Source organism: Alternaria hordeiaustralica (assembly GCF_023758085.1).
Source record: "Alternaria hordeiaustralica strain BMP 2776 chromosome Unknown scaffold_8, whole genome shotgun sequence".
NCBI classification, from domain to species: domain Eukaryota; kingdom Fungi; phylum Ascomycota; class Dothideomycetes; order Pleosporales; family Pleosporaceae; genus Alternaria; species Alternaria hordeiaustralica.
In genome coordinates this window covers 821428-835689 of record NW_026056780.1, presented here as the reverse complement: position 1 = coordinate 835689, position 14262 = coordinate 821428, and the positions used below count along the sequence as shown (strand labels likewise).

At 52.8% G+C, this 14262-nt stretch overlaps 6 protein-coding genes across 6 annotated transcripts; 3 read left to right on the top strand and 3 right to left on the bottom strand.

Moving 5' to 3' along the window:
- Positions 1–891: 891 nt before the first annotated feature.
- J4E84_005136 (uncharacterized protein) lies at positions 892–2371 on the bottom strand (the record flags this gene model as incomplete). The annotated part of the gene is made up of 2 exons (XM_049387734.1): positions 892–2268; positions 2321–2371. 2 exons carry the CDS (start codon positions 2369–2371, stop codon positions 892–894), a joined length of 1428 nt encoding a protein of 475 aa, XP_049244712.1.
- A 615-nt stretch (positions 2372–2986) lies between these two features.
- Positions 2987–4793, bottom strand: J4E84_005135 (uncharacterized protein; the record flags this gene model as incomplete). The annotated part of the gene is made up of 3 exons (XM_049387733.1): positions 2987–3702; positions 3755–4498; positions 4553–4793. 3 exons carry the CDS (start codon positions 4791–4793, stop codon positions 2987–2989), a joined length of 1701 nt encoding a protein of 566 aa, XP_049244711.1.
- A 767-nt stretch (positions 4794–5560) lies between these two features.
- J4E84_005134 (uncharacterized protein) lies at positions 5561–7173 on the bottom strand (the record flags this gene model as incomplete). Its single annotated transcript, XM_049387732.1, has 2 exons — positions 5561–5644; positions 5692–7173. The coding sequence occupies 2 exons, from the start codon at positions 7171–7173 to the stop codon at positions 5561–5563; spliced, it is 1566 nt and encodes a 521-aa protein (XP_049244710.1).
- A 1209-nt stretch (positions 7174–8382) lies between these two features.
- Positions 8383–10260, top strand: J4E84_005133 (uncharacterized protein; the record flags this gene model as incomplete). The annotated part of the gene is made up of 5 exons (XM_049387731.1): positions 8383–8501; positions 8552–8582; positions 8698–9159; positions 9214–9292; positions 9347–10260. The coding sequence occupies 5 exons, from the start codon at positions 8383–8385 to the stop codon at positions 10258–10260; spliced, it is 1605 nt and encodes a 534-aa protein (XP_049244709.1).
- Positions 10261–11917: 1657 nt separating this feature from the next.
- On the top strand, positions 11918–12938 carry J4E84_005132 (uncharacterized protein; the record flags this gene model as incomplete). The annotated part of the gene is made up of 2 exons (XM_049387730.1): positions 11918–12772; positions 12831–12938. The coding sequence occupies 2 exons, from the start codon at positions 11918–11920 to the stop codon at positions 12936–12938; spliced, it is 963 nt and encodes a 320-aa protein (XP_049244708.1).
- A 349-nt stretch (positions 12939–13287) lies between these two features.
- Positions 13288–14076, top strand: J4E84_005131 (uncharacterized protein; the record flags this gene model as incomplete). The annotated part of the gene is made up of 1 exon (XM_049387729.1): positions 13288–14076. The coding sequence occupies one exon, from the start codon at positions 13288–13290 to the stop codon at positions 14074–14076; it is 789 nt and encodes a 262-aa protein (XP_049244707.1).
- Between the last annotated feature and the right edge of the window lie 186 nt (positions 14077–14262).

Here is a 14262-nt window from a genome sequence, read left to right as displayed (position 1 = left end):
AGACGAGAGATGGACTTGGTCTGGTGTCTACCTTCCCCACTTCCGTTACTATCTTCTTATATATTTGTTCATGAGCACGCTTCTCTGAGCCTGCTGTCAGCAGTGAGCATGTATGAGACGATCCGACTAGGCTTTCGACCCCCAACCCCGTCTTCACGAAGCGCTTCAGCGGCGCAGAGCTGACATCAGACACACTCACGTCGGTTGTGTATACTTGCCACCTGTGTCATCAACTGGGCGTACGTTTTGGGGTCTAAAGACGTCGCTCACGAATGTTTCAATGCTCGGTTAGGATATTTCGGTCATAGTACTACTAGTGATGACCCTAACCCCTCCGAATTGTCAAACAAACCAACTCCCAGGAGGACGAGCCGCTGATCCAATTCGACATCATGACAAGAAGCCACGATGGATGTCCGTCCAAACGTCACCATCAACAGCGTGCGCGCAGTTACGCTGCATGGGGCCAGTAACGCCCGGCGCTTCGGTTGAACCATCTTGAAACCTGGGGTCGACAAAGCCTCGCTTTGTAGTCAGGAATGTAAGCAGCAAGGCGGAGAAGCGACGGGGCGGTAGCAGTATTGACTAGAACTACCTCAGTTATGAGGCAGACAGTCGATCCTGCGTGAGGCTGTGGAGGCGCACGAAAATATCTACTCAGTAGGCCTGACCCCAATGCGAAACCTTCATGTCAGTTCTGGCGATCGGGCTGGACGCCCAGAGCTCAGCGAGGTTTCATGGCGCGTTGTTGTTTGGCCTTGCGAAACATGTATAGCAGTGTGTTGGAATCACCCATGCCTCGTTGAGCGACAGCAATAACACATGAATGATGTATCGATAGAAGGTCATGCGCACTCGCAATGATAACAGTATAACGACCAAATATATTACTCACTCATCTGTGTCCCAAATACCCAGTGTGACATCCATCATCCCCCTCATATGAACAACCGCTTCCATGCGACTACCTGCGCCTCTCCCTCTGACAGCCTTAACGAATCTATCACCTTCCTCCACCTCATCTAGGGCACTTCCCCCAAGCTTGATCGAGCCCTTTTTCCCATACGCTTTCATTTTCCCGAACCAACTGAACGGGTACCGCAAATACAAATCACCAGTGCCGACGTAGTGATCACTCTTCGTACTGACAAGGGGATCGTACAGCTCGTCCAAGAGCTCTCGGTTTGCATTATCCAGATGTAAAACCGTGTTGCCATACAATGTAGTCGTTTTGATCGTGCTTTCATCGTCCGGACTCACGGCAGCAAATGGTCGTAGATACGCGTTTACGTTGCCTTCGATACTCGCGAGAGTAGTGTACGAGCCATGTGGTGTCTCCGCGACTACATTGCCGTAAGCCGAGTGAATTTCCGTGTAATGTGTAAAAGGCTGCTGTGGCCAATATTCCCAGAGCGCAGCGACGTTAATGTCTCCGCTGACTGTATACACCACGATTTCTTCAGGTCGCATCGGTTTTCCAATGAATGTATACCGCGGTACCAACATGAGATCGATCTGCCCGCTTTTGCTATGTATCTTTAATTTACCTTCGCAGCCATACCATCCCCATATGACTCCTGTTGTTGAGCTGGAATCGATGTTGTGTGGGTGCAATGGGTCCGGGCCTTTGCCGCCTTCGTATGTGTACTCGCCGTGCGAAGTATGTGTGATGAGGTTGTTGATCTGCCAGGCCCAGTCGTGAACCCATAGATCGAATGTCTCGGACCTGATCTCGAGCACATCCAATAGACGCACTGGTGATTCCGGACGGAAGTATATCATGACTTTGATCTCTGTGCAAATGTCATCGTCATCGTCGGAGGGAAGGTAATCTAAACTGAGGCTCGTTGCAGATTGGTTGTAGATGACATTCTGGTAGTCTGTCGTTGAGCTGGAGTTTATTTCGAGTCTGACTTCAATGTCTGAGCTCTGGTCCACGTCGCCTCTCTGGACGTGAATTATACCAGAGAGACGATCGCCAATTGTGGAATTGGATGAGTCGAATAGACGCCAATGGGTTTCAGCTCCGTCGCTGTTCGAGATGTTGAAGCCGAATGTGCGCGCTTCAGAAGAAACGATCGATTCACATCTGGCGTAGTTGATGATGGCCGGTTTGGTGTCGTGTAGAGATCGGTCTGAAGTCAACGTGTGGCTGGGAGGGCACGCATGCCAATACAGCAATACTATCGCGAATACGAGCAGCCCTAGTTGCGGTACTCTCCACAGTGGACGCTGTCGAAGGAAGGTACCTGGTTCCTCTTCGGAAGCCTATATGCTCATTAGAATTGATAAAGCGAACATGTACGGCAATAATACTAACCACCCGTACTTCACGCCCGCTCGAACCCGTCTTCATTGCCATCTCTTCCATGATTGCGTGCTGTTGTGAATTGTTTAGAGAGAGGCAGTAAAGGAAGAGATGGGATCAAAGTAAAAGACCCGCAGACGGCAGGCACAACCAGGAAGGCAGCAGCCGCGATGCCATGCTGACTGTGAAGACGCCCGGTGCCGCGCCGCACTCGGTTTCAGATGTCTGCGACGCGCCACAACGCAGACCCCGGCACGAGGCGGACTGCACGGCACGCCTCTGATCAGCACTCTGAATAGCTCGTCGTTATATTTGAAGGAGGATTCTCAGCCCGAGATGCGCATGGTGATCATGTACGAGCGGCATCCTTCGCGCTTGCCTTCCGCCCCGACGTGCTAGCATTAGCAAGGCGAGCAAATGACGTCACAACAGCACGATGTACAACCTAGTCATCACGGTCAAATTCGAATAGAAGTTCATGAATGCTTCATCTTGAAGACTTTTTCCTTATTGAGGCTCTACCTAATCGTGCTATTCGGGCAGAAAACTGCCTGCACTTGGCTGCCCATAGGATTGCTCAAACACACAGATGCCAACTCCGACGCCGACGCCAGAGAAATATGCACCAAAGCTCATGAGAGTCCGCTAATCGTTTCCTAGCTCACCGTGTTGAGCTTTTCACCATTCAGGACGAGGTCGCGGCAACATGAGGTAACCCTGGCCGTCGTGGGTGAGAGGGCAGGGGACCAGAGGGCAGTTGCCGTTCTTGTACTTCAATGAGCACATGAAGCGCAGGCACTCAGTGTTGTTCTCCATGCAGGGGCGACACTTGGTACCGCTGTCGCATCGCCGGTCCATGGCGTAACACTCCGTGCATGATACGACGGTCTCAGGGAGCTTGACATTGCGCGGCGGGACGACATGAATGGCACCACGGAGACGCTCGCCGTTGTTGCTGAGGTCCATGATGCGGGCATCCTTGAACTTGAGTTCTTCCTTGGCGTCCTTGAGCTGGGCTCGCTGGCGATCGGAAAGAGTGGTCATTTCACGAAGCTTGCCCTTGATGTCCTCGATGGCGCCGCGGTTTCCACGTTGCTCTTGGGCGTCCGTCAGCTCGAACTTCCGGACGACAAGCTCTTGTCGCAGATCAGCTATGGTCTGCTCGCGTGCAGTTGCAGCGTCAGCAAAGGCCTGGTTTTGTGTGCGGTGATGGTCGATGATCCGCTGATGGTCGACAGCCTCCTGCTGCTCCTTGATGAGGAGGGCCTTTTGCTCCTTGGCGATCTGCTTGAGCGCTGCCAACTCGGCATTCCTAGCGGCCAACTTGGTGTTCATAGTGGCTAACTCAGCATCCTTAGCAGCCATCCTGGCGCCATGCACACCGACCTTGTCATCTGGCATGAGTTAGCTTAGGCCCCTTTGGTACAGTATGATGTTCGAACTTACTTCCGGGGTTTGCCTTGTTGATCAACGCATTGCGGGCACCTAGCTGTTGACGTTGCTTTTTGATCTCAGCAACATGTCTCGCAGTCTCAACTCCTTTCCTTACCAGCTGAGCGTCCTTTGCCTTGATATCAGCGCCCTGCTTCTTCATTCCGAGATCCTGCTTCTTGATCATGGCGTCCTTCTCAGACATAGCGCGAGACATTGCGGCATTCTGGTTCTCGGTGGACTCGAGCTGGTATCCGAGAAGTCCTAGCTTCCTATCGGCCTCAGCGTTCTCGCGCTCCAGCCTGGCGAGAGTTTCCTGAGCGGCTGCCAACCTGTCCTCTAGCACGGTCACCTGCTCCTGCTCAGTCATCCACACCATCGTTGGTTGGTCGGATCCGAAATCATGAACGGCATCCACAACGGAGTCTGCTGGAGTCGGGGGTGTATCAGATGCAGCAGGCACGGATAACTCGATGTGAGGGACAGGGACGGGTGGCGACCAGGAGCTGTGATCAGAACGATGATCGGACTCGCTATCGGTGGCCTTGTTGTAGTCATTGATAGTATCAATCATGCTCCTGAACTCCATCCTGTTTTCAGGGATGTACTCGGGGATCGGCTGATCAGACCTAAGGGCGGAGGTCAAGGGCTCTTGCTGCTCTTGTAGGAAAGACGCCACAGACTCTGGGGTCCTGTACGGCTGCGCCAGCGGGGAGAACATCTCCGAACTTGAAGAAAGACGTGTAGCAAAGCGAGGGACTAGATGTGGTCAGTCAGTCATGCAGTAATGTGGATATGGATCTGGTCACTCACCACTGGCCACAGTTGGCAGCGACACTGGTCGCGGAGCTGGTGACGGGATTGGTGTAGAAGACTGCCTCTGTCTCATGAGGATATCGAGACCTGCGAAGTGGTTGCGGGGAGGCGACCTTGCACGGTTCTCCGAGAGCGACATGCGGCCGACGAGACCGTTGGTACGGTGAATGCCGTTGATGCCAGTGGTGTTCTGAGAGGAGGTGCCCTCGTCACTGAGGTCGATGAGGTTGCCTGACATGTTGCCAGTGGTCGGTGGTGATGATTGGGAATGAGAAAGGATGGGAAAAGACAGAAGAGCTGTCCGTTGTTGTGGGGGATTTTGTTTTGATTGTGGGGAGGTGAGGTGAGAGACAGCAGTCACAACAACGCCAAGCCAGAGACGAGCGCAACAGGCAGTCACCGTGACTTAGACAACAACAACACGTTGCCAGGCCCGTGCGCAAGATGGGTGACTGAGCTCGAAAAACGGAAACTACAGAAGAACATGCGAGGTGACTGAAGATCCCTACATGAAGTGACTAAGGATTCTTACGACGACAATATGAAATGGAAAACCTTTGATACCAACGTGGATGTATGCCCGCGGCCAGAGTTACAACCAAGTCAGACGCTGTTGTCATGCTACAAATGTCACGGGCGAAAAGGGAAGCCGATACCTTTGTGCCAGAGCTCCGTGTGTGGAACCAAGAAGAAGATATGTGTGTCTGGTGTGCTCTTTCTGGTTTGAAAGCGCGCAAGAGGCGATGACATCATCCTAATTTTGCATTGAAATGGTCGGTAAATGCCCACTGGACAACGACAAGTGACAGTGCTTGAAGATGTCTCACATTCATATAGTCTCGAGGCGCACACCGCACGCAAAAAAAAACATCTCCTCGCCAATGCGCACACCCACAATGCTCCCAGGCCATCTCTTTTCAAATCAACTTCTGCATTATACTTGACCTTATCTCGACGCACGTTCAATGATGAAAGAAAGAGGAGAAACGGGTGGAAAGGACTTGATCATCGGCCGAAACGCTTAAGTTCCCAGACTCTGAGAGGCGGATAGACGACTGCAGCCCATGCGAATCCAACAAAGTTGCCCATCTGTTCACATTAGCTTTGCACATATTTGCCTCCTCACGTGCACATACATCAGCTCCATAAGTCCCAACCTGCTTAGCGATCGGTCCAATGTACCAAACCTGGGCCATACACATGATGGCACCAATCCAGCCAATCACGAATGACGTGAAGGCGGCAATACCCAGCGGCAGCTTCTTCTTCTGGTTCCAGACTTGCCAGTTGAAGCCAGTCTTGCGTCGGAAGATCAAATGCTCTTCAAGCGTAATGGCGATCCAGACAGAGACCCAGTAACCCATGAGAGCGAGGAAGTTGGTGAAGATCTCGGCGAGATGAGCACGACCTGCTAAGGCACAGACTGTGTAGATGACTACGCCAACAGTGTTCCAGATGACTCGCGGCACGACACTTGCGTAGCGGCCTAGGATCTGGGCGTCAATGCCGGAAGAGTAGGTAGGGACGATGAGGTTGGCGACGAGACCCAAAGCTACTACCACGCCGCAGAATGAGCCGAAAGCGCCTAGCGGTTTGTATGCTTCGACTATCAGGGCGCCTTGGGATACCCCATATGCCGCTTCCCAGTCCGTGTTGATCAACATACCGCATGCCAGACCGATGCCCAAGACGAAGGCGAACGTGAAGCTGCACATCAAACCGAGCATGGTCATGCCGAAAATCTTGAACGATGATGCATGTTCGGGATAGTAGACGAAGTAGTCTGCTGCACCGCCACCATAGGTGATGGCCGCAGCGAGTGTCAGACCGAAGAAGCTGATGCGATTTCCGATTATGGTGTCTGGGTCTTCGTCGCCATGGGACTCGGAGGAGATGTTGGACTGCGGACCGGCGACGCCAGCTAGTATGCAGAGAACAATAAGCTGCGGTAGCCAGGCCCAGCGCTCGTAGTAGTGAAAGATCTGGTAGCCAAAGGTGGTGACGGCCCACGCAATGATGGCTACAATGATGATGCCGACTACGACGGACATTGAGTTGCCCGAAACAGCCGAGAGGATCTGCCCAGCGACTACGCAGTCGATCATCCCGTAGCCGAGTAAGACGATGATATTGAGCAGGACGACGACCTTGGACGGCCACCAGCCCGTGACGTATCGCGAGAAGATCATAGTCCGATTGCCGCTCTTCGGGCCAAAAGTTGCGATGTATGCGACGACAAGGCAGCCGACAAATGCGCCGAAGACGGCCAGCATGCAGGCATCGAGAAAACCGAGTGCGAAGACAGCCGGACCGAGCATGCCCAGGGTAATGTTGTTCGCCGCGAGGTTGACGCTGAACCACATGATGGCCACCTGAGAGTATCCAAGCAGGCGCAAGTCCTGTCGCTCCTCCGGCTCGACACGCTCAATGCCGCGGGCCTCGAGGTTGTATGCGACGAGCTGCCTCTCGAACGCCTTCCACATCTCCTGCCATCTGTTCTGGTGTCCCGCTCCTCCAGTCTCGGTATCATGTGCGCTGACAGGTAGTCCGGTTTCGGTTCTCGCGTTCGGGAAAAATATCGACTTCTTTCCATCGGGCGGGTTCGTGATGACGTCCATTACGGCGACCTAAAGCCATTAGTAGCAGCCTCGCGGCGAGGGAGCAAAGCATGAGTCCTTTCGCAGGCTTTAACCTGATCAAGTTCAGACCGTATCTCTCAGATCGCTACCAGCAAAGACGCTGGCGAGCGAACACCGGTCTCATGCGTTCTGCTATCTGACGTTACCTTGATCGGGCTTTCTGCTACTCGGCTGCATCCTGGCTATGTTGCCGTACTTTTGAAAAGACAATGACGCGATAGTAGGGATGTGAAGGAATGATCAGGAGAGAGATTGAGTGTCAATGGAAGCTGCGAGAAATGGGAGTGACATTGGAAGCAAAAGGCGACGAGCGAAAGATGACATGACCGAAAACCCCGCTATCGTGCCGTCCCGAAAACCTTGCGCCTTTCCCGTGTCTTGGACTACTCGCGTAATGGGATGCGTTCAGACTCTTCAATAATTTTCGGTTAGACTCGACTTGTCGCGCGCATACCCGTGGACGCGTCGAAATCACGCGATGGTTGTGGAGGTGTGGGAGTAGACCTCTGTGGTCATAGCTTCCTTGGGTTCACGCGGTGTTCCTGCGGGTCAGCCTCGCCCAGCTAGCATCGACGCGACACTTCCTATGACAGCATCATCTCGGACTCAACAACAGCCTCGAACGAAAATGACGGCAAGAGCACTACGGTCATAGACGAGCACACGCCATCTAGAGCGACGTCACCTTGCGCATGCGGCAAGTACACGCGGCGCTCTTATCATCTTCGGCGCCCGCCAGTAACCCCCGGTCTACATCGGCCCTGTGCCATCTTCCACACCATGCTCCTTCCTCTAAGCTGCATATCCGTTCTGTCCGTCTCTGCACTTAGCAGTCGTTCTACTACTATCCTACTTCCAGGTTTTCATGAGGTTATGCCCATATTAGGCAGGTCTAAGATCTGCGTTGCGACACATGAACACCGGGTCACGAACCCATGAACCCATGCTTATCTGTGATAGGTAAGATGCGACTAACCGCTATTACTGTACCTCGATTACTACCGCCATCCCCGGCCATTGCCGTGGGACTAATGCGGGGGAAGGAACGTAGGCGAAACTAAAGTGGATGATACTTTAGATATGCATCCAAGCATGCATTCCTAGGTCAAGCTTTAAGTATCCGTCAATGTGCAGCAGACTGCAGCAAGCCTTGCATTCTTCACAACTATCTCTCCAGGTGTATTCATCATGAGGTTGGCGGATACGTTGTTGTTGACCACTGGTCTCGTACCACTGACATTCGCTGCGCCGGCAATCCAAGGACGGGCCAACAACAGCACATGTAGGAAGACTACTGTCGCGATCATGTAAGTTTGATCTTCAATTACACAGATCAGAATTGACTAAGGGTCTATAGAGGTGGCGGAGTTGCCGGTATCACAGCAGCTGTAAGTCTACAATGAGACTCGTGTCAAGATGAACAGAACAAGGCAAAATTATTCTGATTCAATACACTTCGGAGGCTCAACGATTACATCTAAGCCAGCTGCTAATGGATCGTAGCAAGCGCTTGCCAATCAATCAGTTACCGACTTCCTGATTCTCGAGTACCAAGATCACATCGGTGGCCGCATGCGAAACACAAAGTTCGGTTTCGACACCAATGGAGACCCTTACACAGTCGAGCTCGGTGCCAACTGGATCTCTGGTCTAGGTGAAAACACAGTAGACGGTCCAGAAAACCCTGTCTGGACTTTCTCAAAACAAGTCAACCTCTCGAGCCCAAATTCCGACTCTTTCTCCGTCGTAACCTACAATGAGACGGGCGCTGTCGACTTTACGGATCTACTGGACGAATTTGAAGAGTACTGGAGTGTCTTCGAACAAAGCGCTGGAACATTGCTCTCTGAAAACTTACAAGACAGGAGCTTCCGTGCAGGTCTTTGGCAAAGCGGGTGGAGACCAAAGGGCGATCCGGCGCGCAAGGCGGTGGAGTACTATCTCTGGGATTGGGAAACCGCTCAGGTAAGCTACATTGGACGATTATTTGTGAGACATGCTAATACGCAAGCTTTTCAGACACCTGAGGAATCAAGCTTCGTCTATGGCATTACGGGATACAATCTGACCTACTATGGCTTCTCCGAGGTCAGCAACTGTACGTACCCCCGCATATGAGCATGATCGTAGCACTGACTGAATTACTTCCCAGTCTGCACCGACCAGCGCGGCTTCAACACCTGGCTCAAGCACCAAGCCTCGAGATTCCTCAAACCCGCCGACCCCCGCCTCTTCCTCAACACCATCGTAACAAATATAACCTACTCCGACACCGGCGTCCACATCCTCACTTCAGACAACTCCTGCATCGAAGCCGACTACGCCATCTCCACCGTCTCCCTCGGCGTCCTCCAAAACGACGCCATAACCTTCTCGCCCACCCTCCCCGACTGGAAGCAATCCGCCATCGCCACCTTCTCCTTCGGAACCTACACAAAGCTCTTCTTCCAATTCAACGAAACCTTCTGGCCAACCGACAAGCAATTCTTCCTTTATGCGGATCCCACTACACGTGGGTACTACACCGTCTGGCAGAGTCTATCCACAGAAGGGTATTTACCCGGTTCCAATATCCTCTTCGCCACGCTTGTAGACGAACAGTCGTACCGCGTGGAAGCGCAGGAAGATGAGACTACGAAAGCGGAGGGCATGGCCGTTCTCCGCAAAATGTTTCCCAACATCACGGTTCCTGAACCCATCGCGTTTACCTACCCGCGCTGGTCCCAAACACCCTGGTCTTACGGTTCCTACTCCAACTGGCCTGCTGGCACGACACTCGAAATGCACCAGAACCTTCGCGCGAATGTGGGCAGGTTGTATTTTGCGGGCGAGGCGATGAGTGCGGAGTACTTTGGTTTCTTGCACGGTGCGTGGTTCGAGGGGCAGGAGGTTGGTGAGCGCATTGCGGGTCGGATTACGACGGAGTGTGTTAATAGGGAGAGTGGGTGTGGGGACTATAATCGGTATGAGGTGCTGCGGGGGACGACGGAGTTGTGGGAGGTTAATGCGTTTAATGGGATGGGAACGAGTCCGTTTTTTGTGGCGGATGCTGGGGAGGCGGAGTAAGAGGATGCGAGTTGTGGGTACGTCTGGATGTCGATGTGGAGGTGGGAGAAGCCTGTAACTCAGGAAGATGATATTGTTACGGCATCCTTCTCCTGCTCTTTTGACGCCATTTGGTCTCCACCCCCCTCCTTCATCTCAACATCCACCCAAATAGGCACATGATCACTCGTCCCCATTTCCTCCTCACTATCCATAATCCCAGCCGCCCTAACCCACCCCTTCTCCCACATCTTCCTCCCCGCAATAAAATAATCCACCCTATCACAGCTACTGCCCCATTTCCTGCCTCTAGAATGATACGTATACCGCCTCTCATGCGGAAACATCTCCCTCCACACATCCACCCCATCAAACGGTTCCTTCGCCTTCCCACCCCCTCCCAGCAGCTTATCGTGGAAATCCGCGCGGTTAACTACATGCGCTTGCGGGAAGATGCGTAGTTTGGGATACCCGTCTCGCTCGTCAGGCGCGACGTTCATATCGCCTGCGAGTAATACATCCCAGCCTTGCTCCTCCAACTCTCTACACTCCCTCGCTAAAAGCTTATGAAACGCGCGTTTCCGATCATGTCTCGTTCCCTTAAACGCACCGGTCTGCGGATCTCGATACGCGTTTTCCGTTCCGTTGACGGCGTAGATGTTGAAGACGGCGAGTTTGGCGGCGCTGGTTTTGGATCGGAGTTCTACGACGGAGATGCGGCCTTCGGCGTCCCAGTCTACGGTGCGGAGGGCGATTTTGTAGGGGATGTAGAGGTCGCGCCGGATGAGGCTGCATATGCCGTAGATTTTGCCGCTGCGTTTGGGGCCGCGGGCGTTGTGGAGGTCGGTGGGGAGGGTGAAGTGGACGTGGTATAGTGGGCGCTTATTATGGGGAGTTCCTTCTTCTTCTGGTAAGGGTGATTTTACTGCTTTTTTGACTGCGTCTTGGGTCTTTTCGTCTGTGTGGGCGATCTTCACTTCTTGGAGGAACAGGATGGACGGCCATTGGTGTTTGTGTAGGAAACCTCTCAGGGAGGCTGTTGGGCGGGTGTTCTTCGTGTCTTCCCGAAGCGCCGTCCTGGACTTGGAAGATTCGAAGAAGTCTGTGATTGGCTTTTGTAGGAACGGAGCAATGCCATCGATATTCCAAGAGAAGATGCGCAATGTGTTTGAGTCGAGGGGTGGAAGGGGCGTTGGAGATGCGGGCGTGCTTGAAGGCGCTGTTTGCCCGGGAGACGCCGCTGTGTTTGTCGCAACCTTGCGTCGTTTCGAGGGAGGTGGACTAATATCTCGATTCATGGCACTGTAGTGGCGGCATGCCGTGACTCTTTGTGATATATGTGACACATGCAGTTGTAAGATGCGCGCACGACCGAGTGACGTCATCATCACTTTCTGCTAGCAATGCCCTAGACTGGTCGCAAACCCAGCCACCAAGATCCTCGCAGCTTTGCTATATGTCGTATTGCTGTTTGCAGTATACAGTCGCGCATGCACGTGGGCGGGGCGCGACGCGTCTTCCCACTAGAATTGATTGGGCAGTGATCAGCCACATCATTCACTACCCCACCACTACCAACACTTGACAACCACGCTACAGACCTCAGCCACAACTACCTAGAATCCTTCTTCCAACACCACAATCGCATACCTACTCCGTTCTTCTATCTAACTCTAACATGTCCTACCGCCGCAAGAAGTCCCTCCTCATCGGCATCAACTATGTCGGCAGCAGCCACGAACTCAAGGGCTGCCATTCCGATGTAGACAACATGGCAGAATTCCTCTCCTACCGCGGCTACACCAACTCACACAAAGACCGAGTCATCCTCACCGACCGACCAGAAGTACCCTACGACTCCCCCTACTACCCCACCGGCCACAACCTCCTCGCAGCCATGGACTGGCTCGTCTCGGAACCTGGATGCACCTTGTTCCTCCACTACTCCGGCCATGGCGGTCAGATTGCAGATGTAGACGGAAACAGGACGACGGGAATGGATGCATCGATCGTGCCGGTGGACTTCGAACAGCGCGGCCAGATTTCCAGTACCATTTTACATGAACATCTTGTTACGTACATGGCGCGGGATTGCACGTTGTTTGTCATCATGGATTGTTGTCATTCTGGTAGTGCGCTTGAGCTACCGTTTGTTTACCGCTCCGATAGCGATGGCCAGATCAGTCTGATGGATAACTTGAAAGCTGGACTTACGCTTGCTAATGAGGCGCGCGACATCATCTCTGGTGGTTTCTCGTATAGCAAAGTTGGGGAGGCGAGGGAGTTGCTTGCGGGTGCGAGTACGTTCTTCAAGGGACTAAAGCATTTTGGGGAAGAGCAGGAGGAGGAGGGGTTGGAAAGTGGAGAGTTTGCGGGGCAGTATGGGAGTGAGCAGAAGATGGTGACGATGTTCAGTGGGTGTAGGGATGATCAGACGAGTGCGGATGCGCGGATTGAAGGGGAGGCGACGGGGGCTATGACGTGGGCGTTCTTGGAGATGATGAAACAGGATCAGACTCCGACTTATGCTGAGGTGAGTGCTTGACACATGTTTGGCGGACTTGAGCGTTGTTGTACTGACCGGGAGACAGACACTCAAGTTCATCCGGAAGACCCTGGACGAGAGTAACTACAAACAGATCCCACAGCTGAGTTCAGGATTGGATATTGATCTGGATGATATGCATCTGGTACTCTGATAATAGGGAGTTGTCATCGAAGTTCCTGCGTACCCCGAGGATGATGGATAAAGGACATTCCTAGCAATAAGACTTACAGCATTCTGCTCATTTGACCTGGACGAGAATTGTCAATTTGTCTGACCTCTGTGGCAAACTTAGCAATCGACGCAGCTTGAAACATGCCCGCACCAATCCGTCTCCCACAACGAAGACACGGTTTGTCTAACCTCTAAGACTACACCCGTAACTTATGTCTTAAAGCAGCAAACGACCCATCCCTTCAACCCTCATCATTCCTATAAACACCCCCTCCATCCCCCATCCTCTTTCCCACCACCCCAGCATTACCCCCTAACACACTCTCACAATGACACCACCAATCGACCCCCTCCGCGCACGCATCTTCTCCGAACTAAACCTCCAACTAACACACCCCTCGATCCCCAAACCCCTCCTCAACGAATGCTCAAAACACCTCGCTTTCCTCGTGCGGTACTACGCCAACGACCCTGACTGTAATCCGCTGAGAGTCAGTGTGCCGATTGTTGAGGTGCCTGTTGTTGTACCTCGTGTGGGCATGGCAGAGGAAGAGGGGGAGGAGGAAGATGAAGAGGACGTAGAGATAGAGATAGGCTTGAAAATCGCGTTGGTAGTTTTCGAGGAGAAGAAGAGGAAAAGCTCTGTACAGACAAGGATGGAGGGATTGCGGAAGATGAAAATGGAGAGATTGTATGGCGTGGGTAAGGTACTTGGGGAGGAGGAGGAAACTGAAGACGACTCGACACCAACGATGAAGATGAAGAGCGATGACAAGGCTGGTGGTCCCGTTAGTAAGATCGCCGGATTTCGACATTGTCTTCCTGCGTCGGCCTCTGGTACTGGTACTGGTACTTCTGCTTCTGCTTCTGCTTCATCTCCAGCCGCGAAGCCAAGGATGCGCGTACTGATCGAGACGACTGGTACGCTGGGACATTACAAGTGCTTGGTTGCTAAGCTTTGTGGCATGGCCGAGCGTGTCATAGCCGGACTGCTGGACGGTGATGAGGATATGGTGCGTGCGTGCGAAGAGGTCAGGAGGAATAAAGGTAAGAACGCGAGTGCAGATGTGGGAAAGAGACCGGTGTGGGATGTTGAGGCATGTGGGGAGTGGTGTTAAACTGTCCAAGACGTGTCAACACGAGGCCCAGGACGTGAACTCGATCGTTGCTTTGGTATTCATATTCATTCCTAGCACGTACGACATACAATGATAGAGATACAACAGCAGCACCCATTGCATCAGAATAACATACTTCAGTAAAATCCAAAAAGGTATCCCTAGCTTGAGCTAACTCACGCAAGC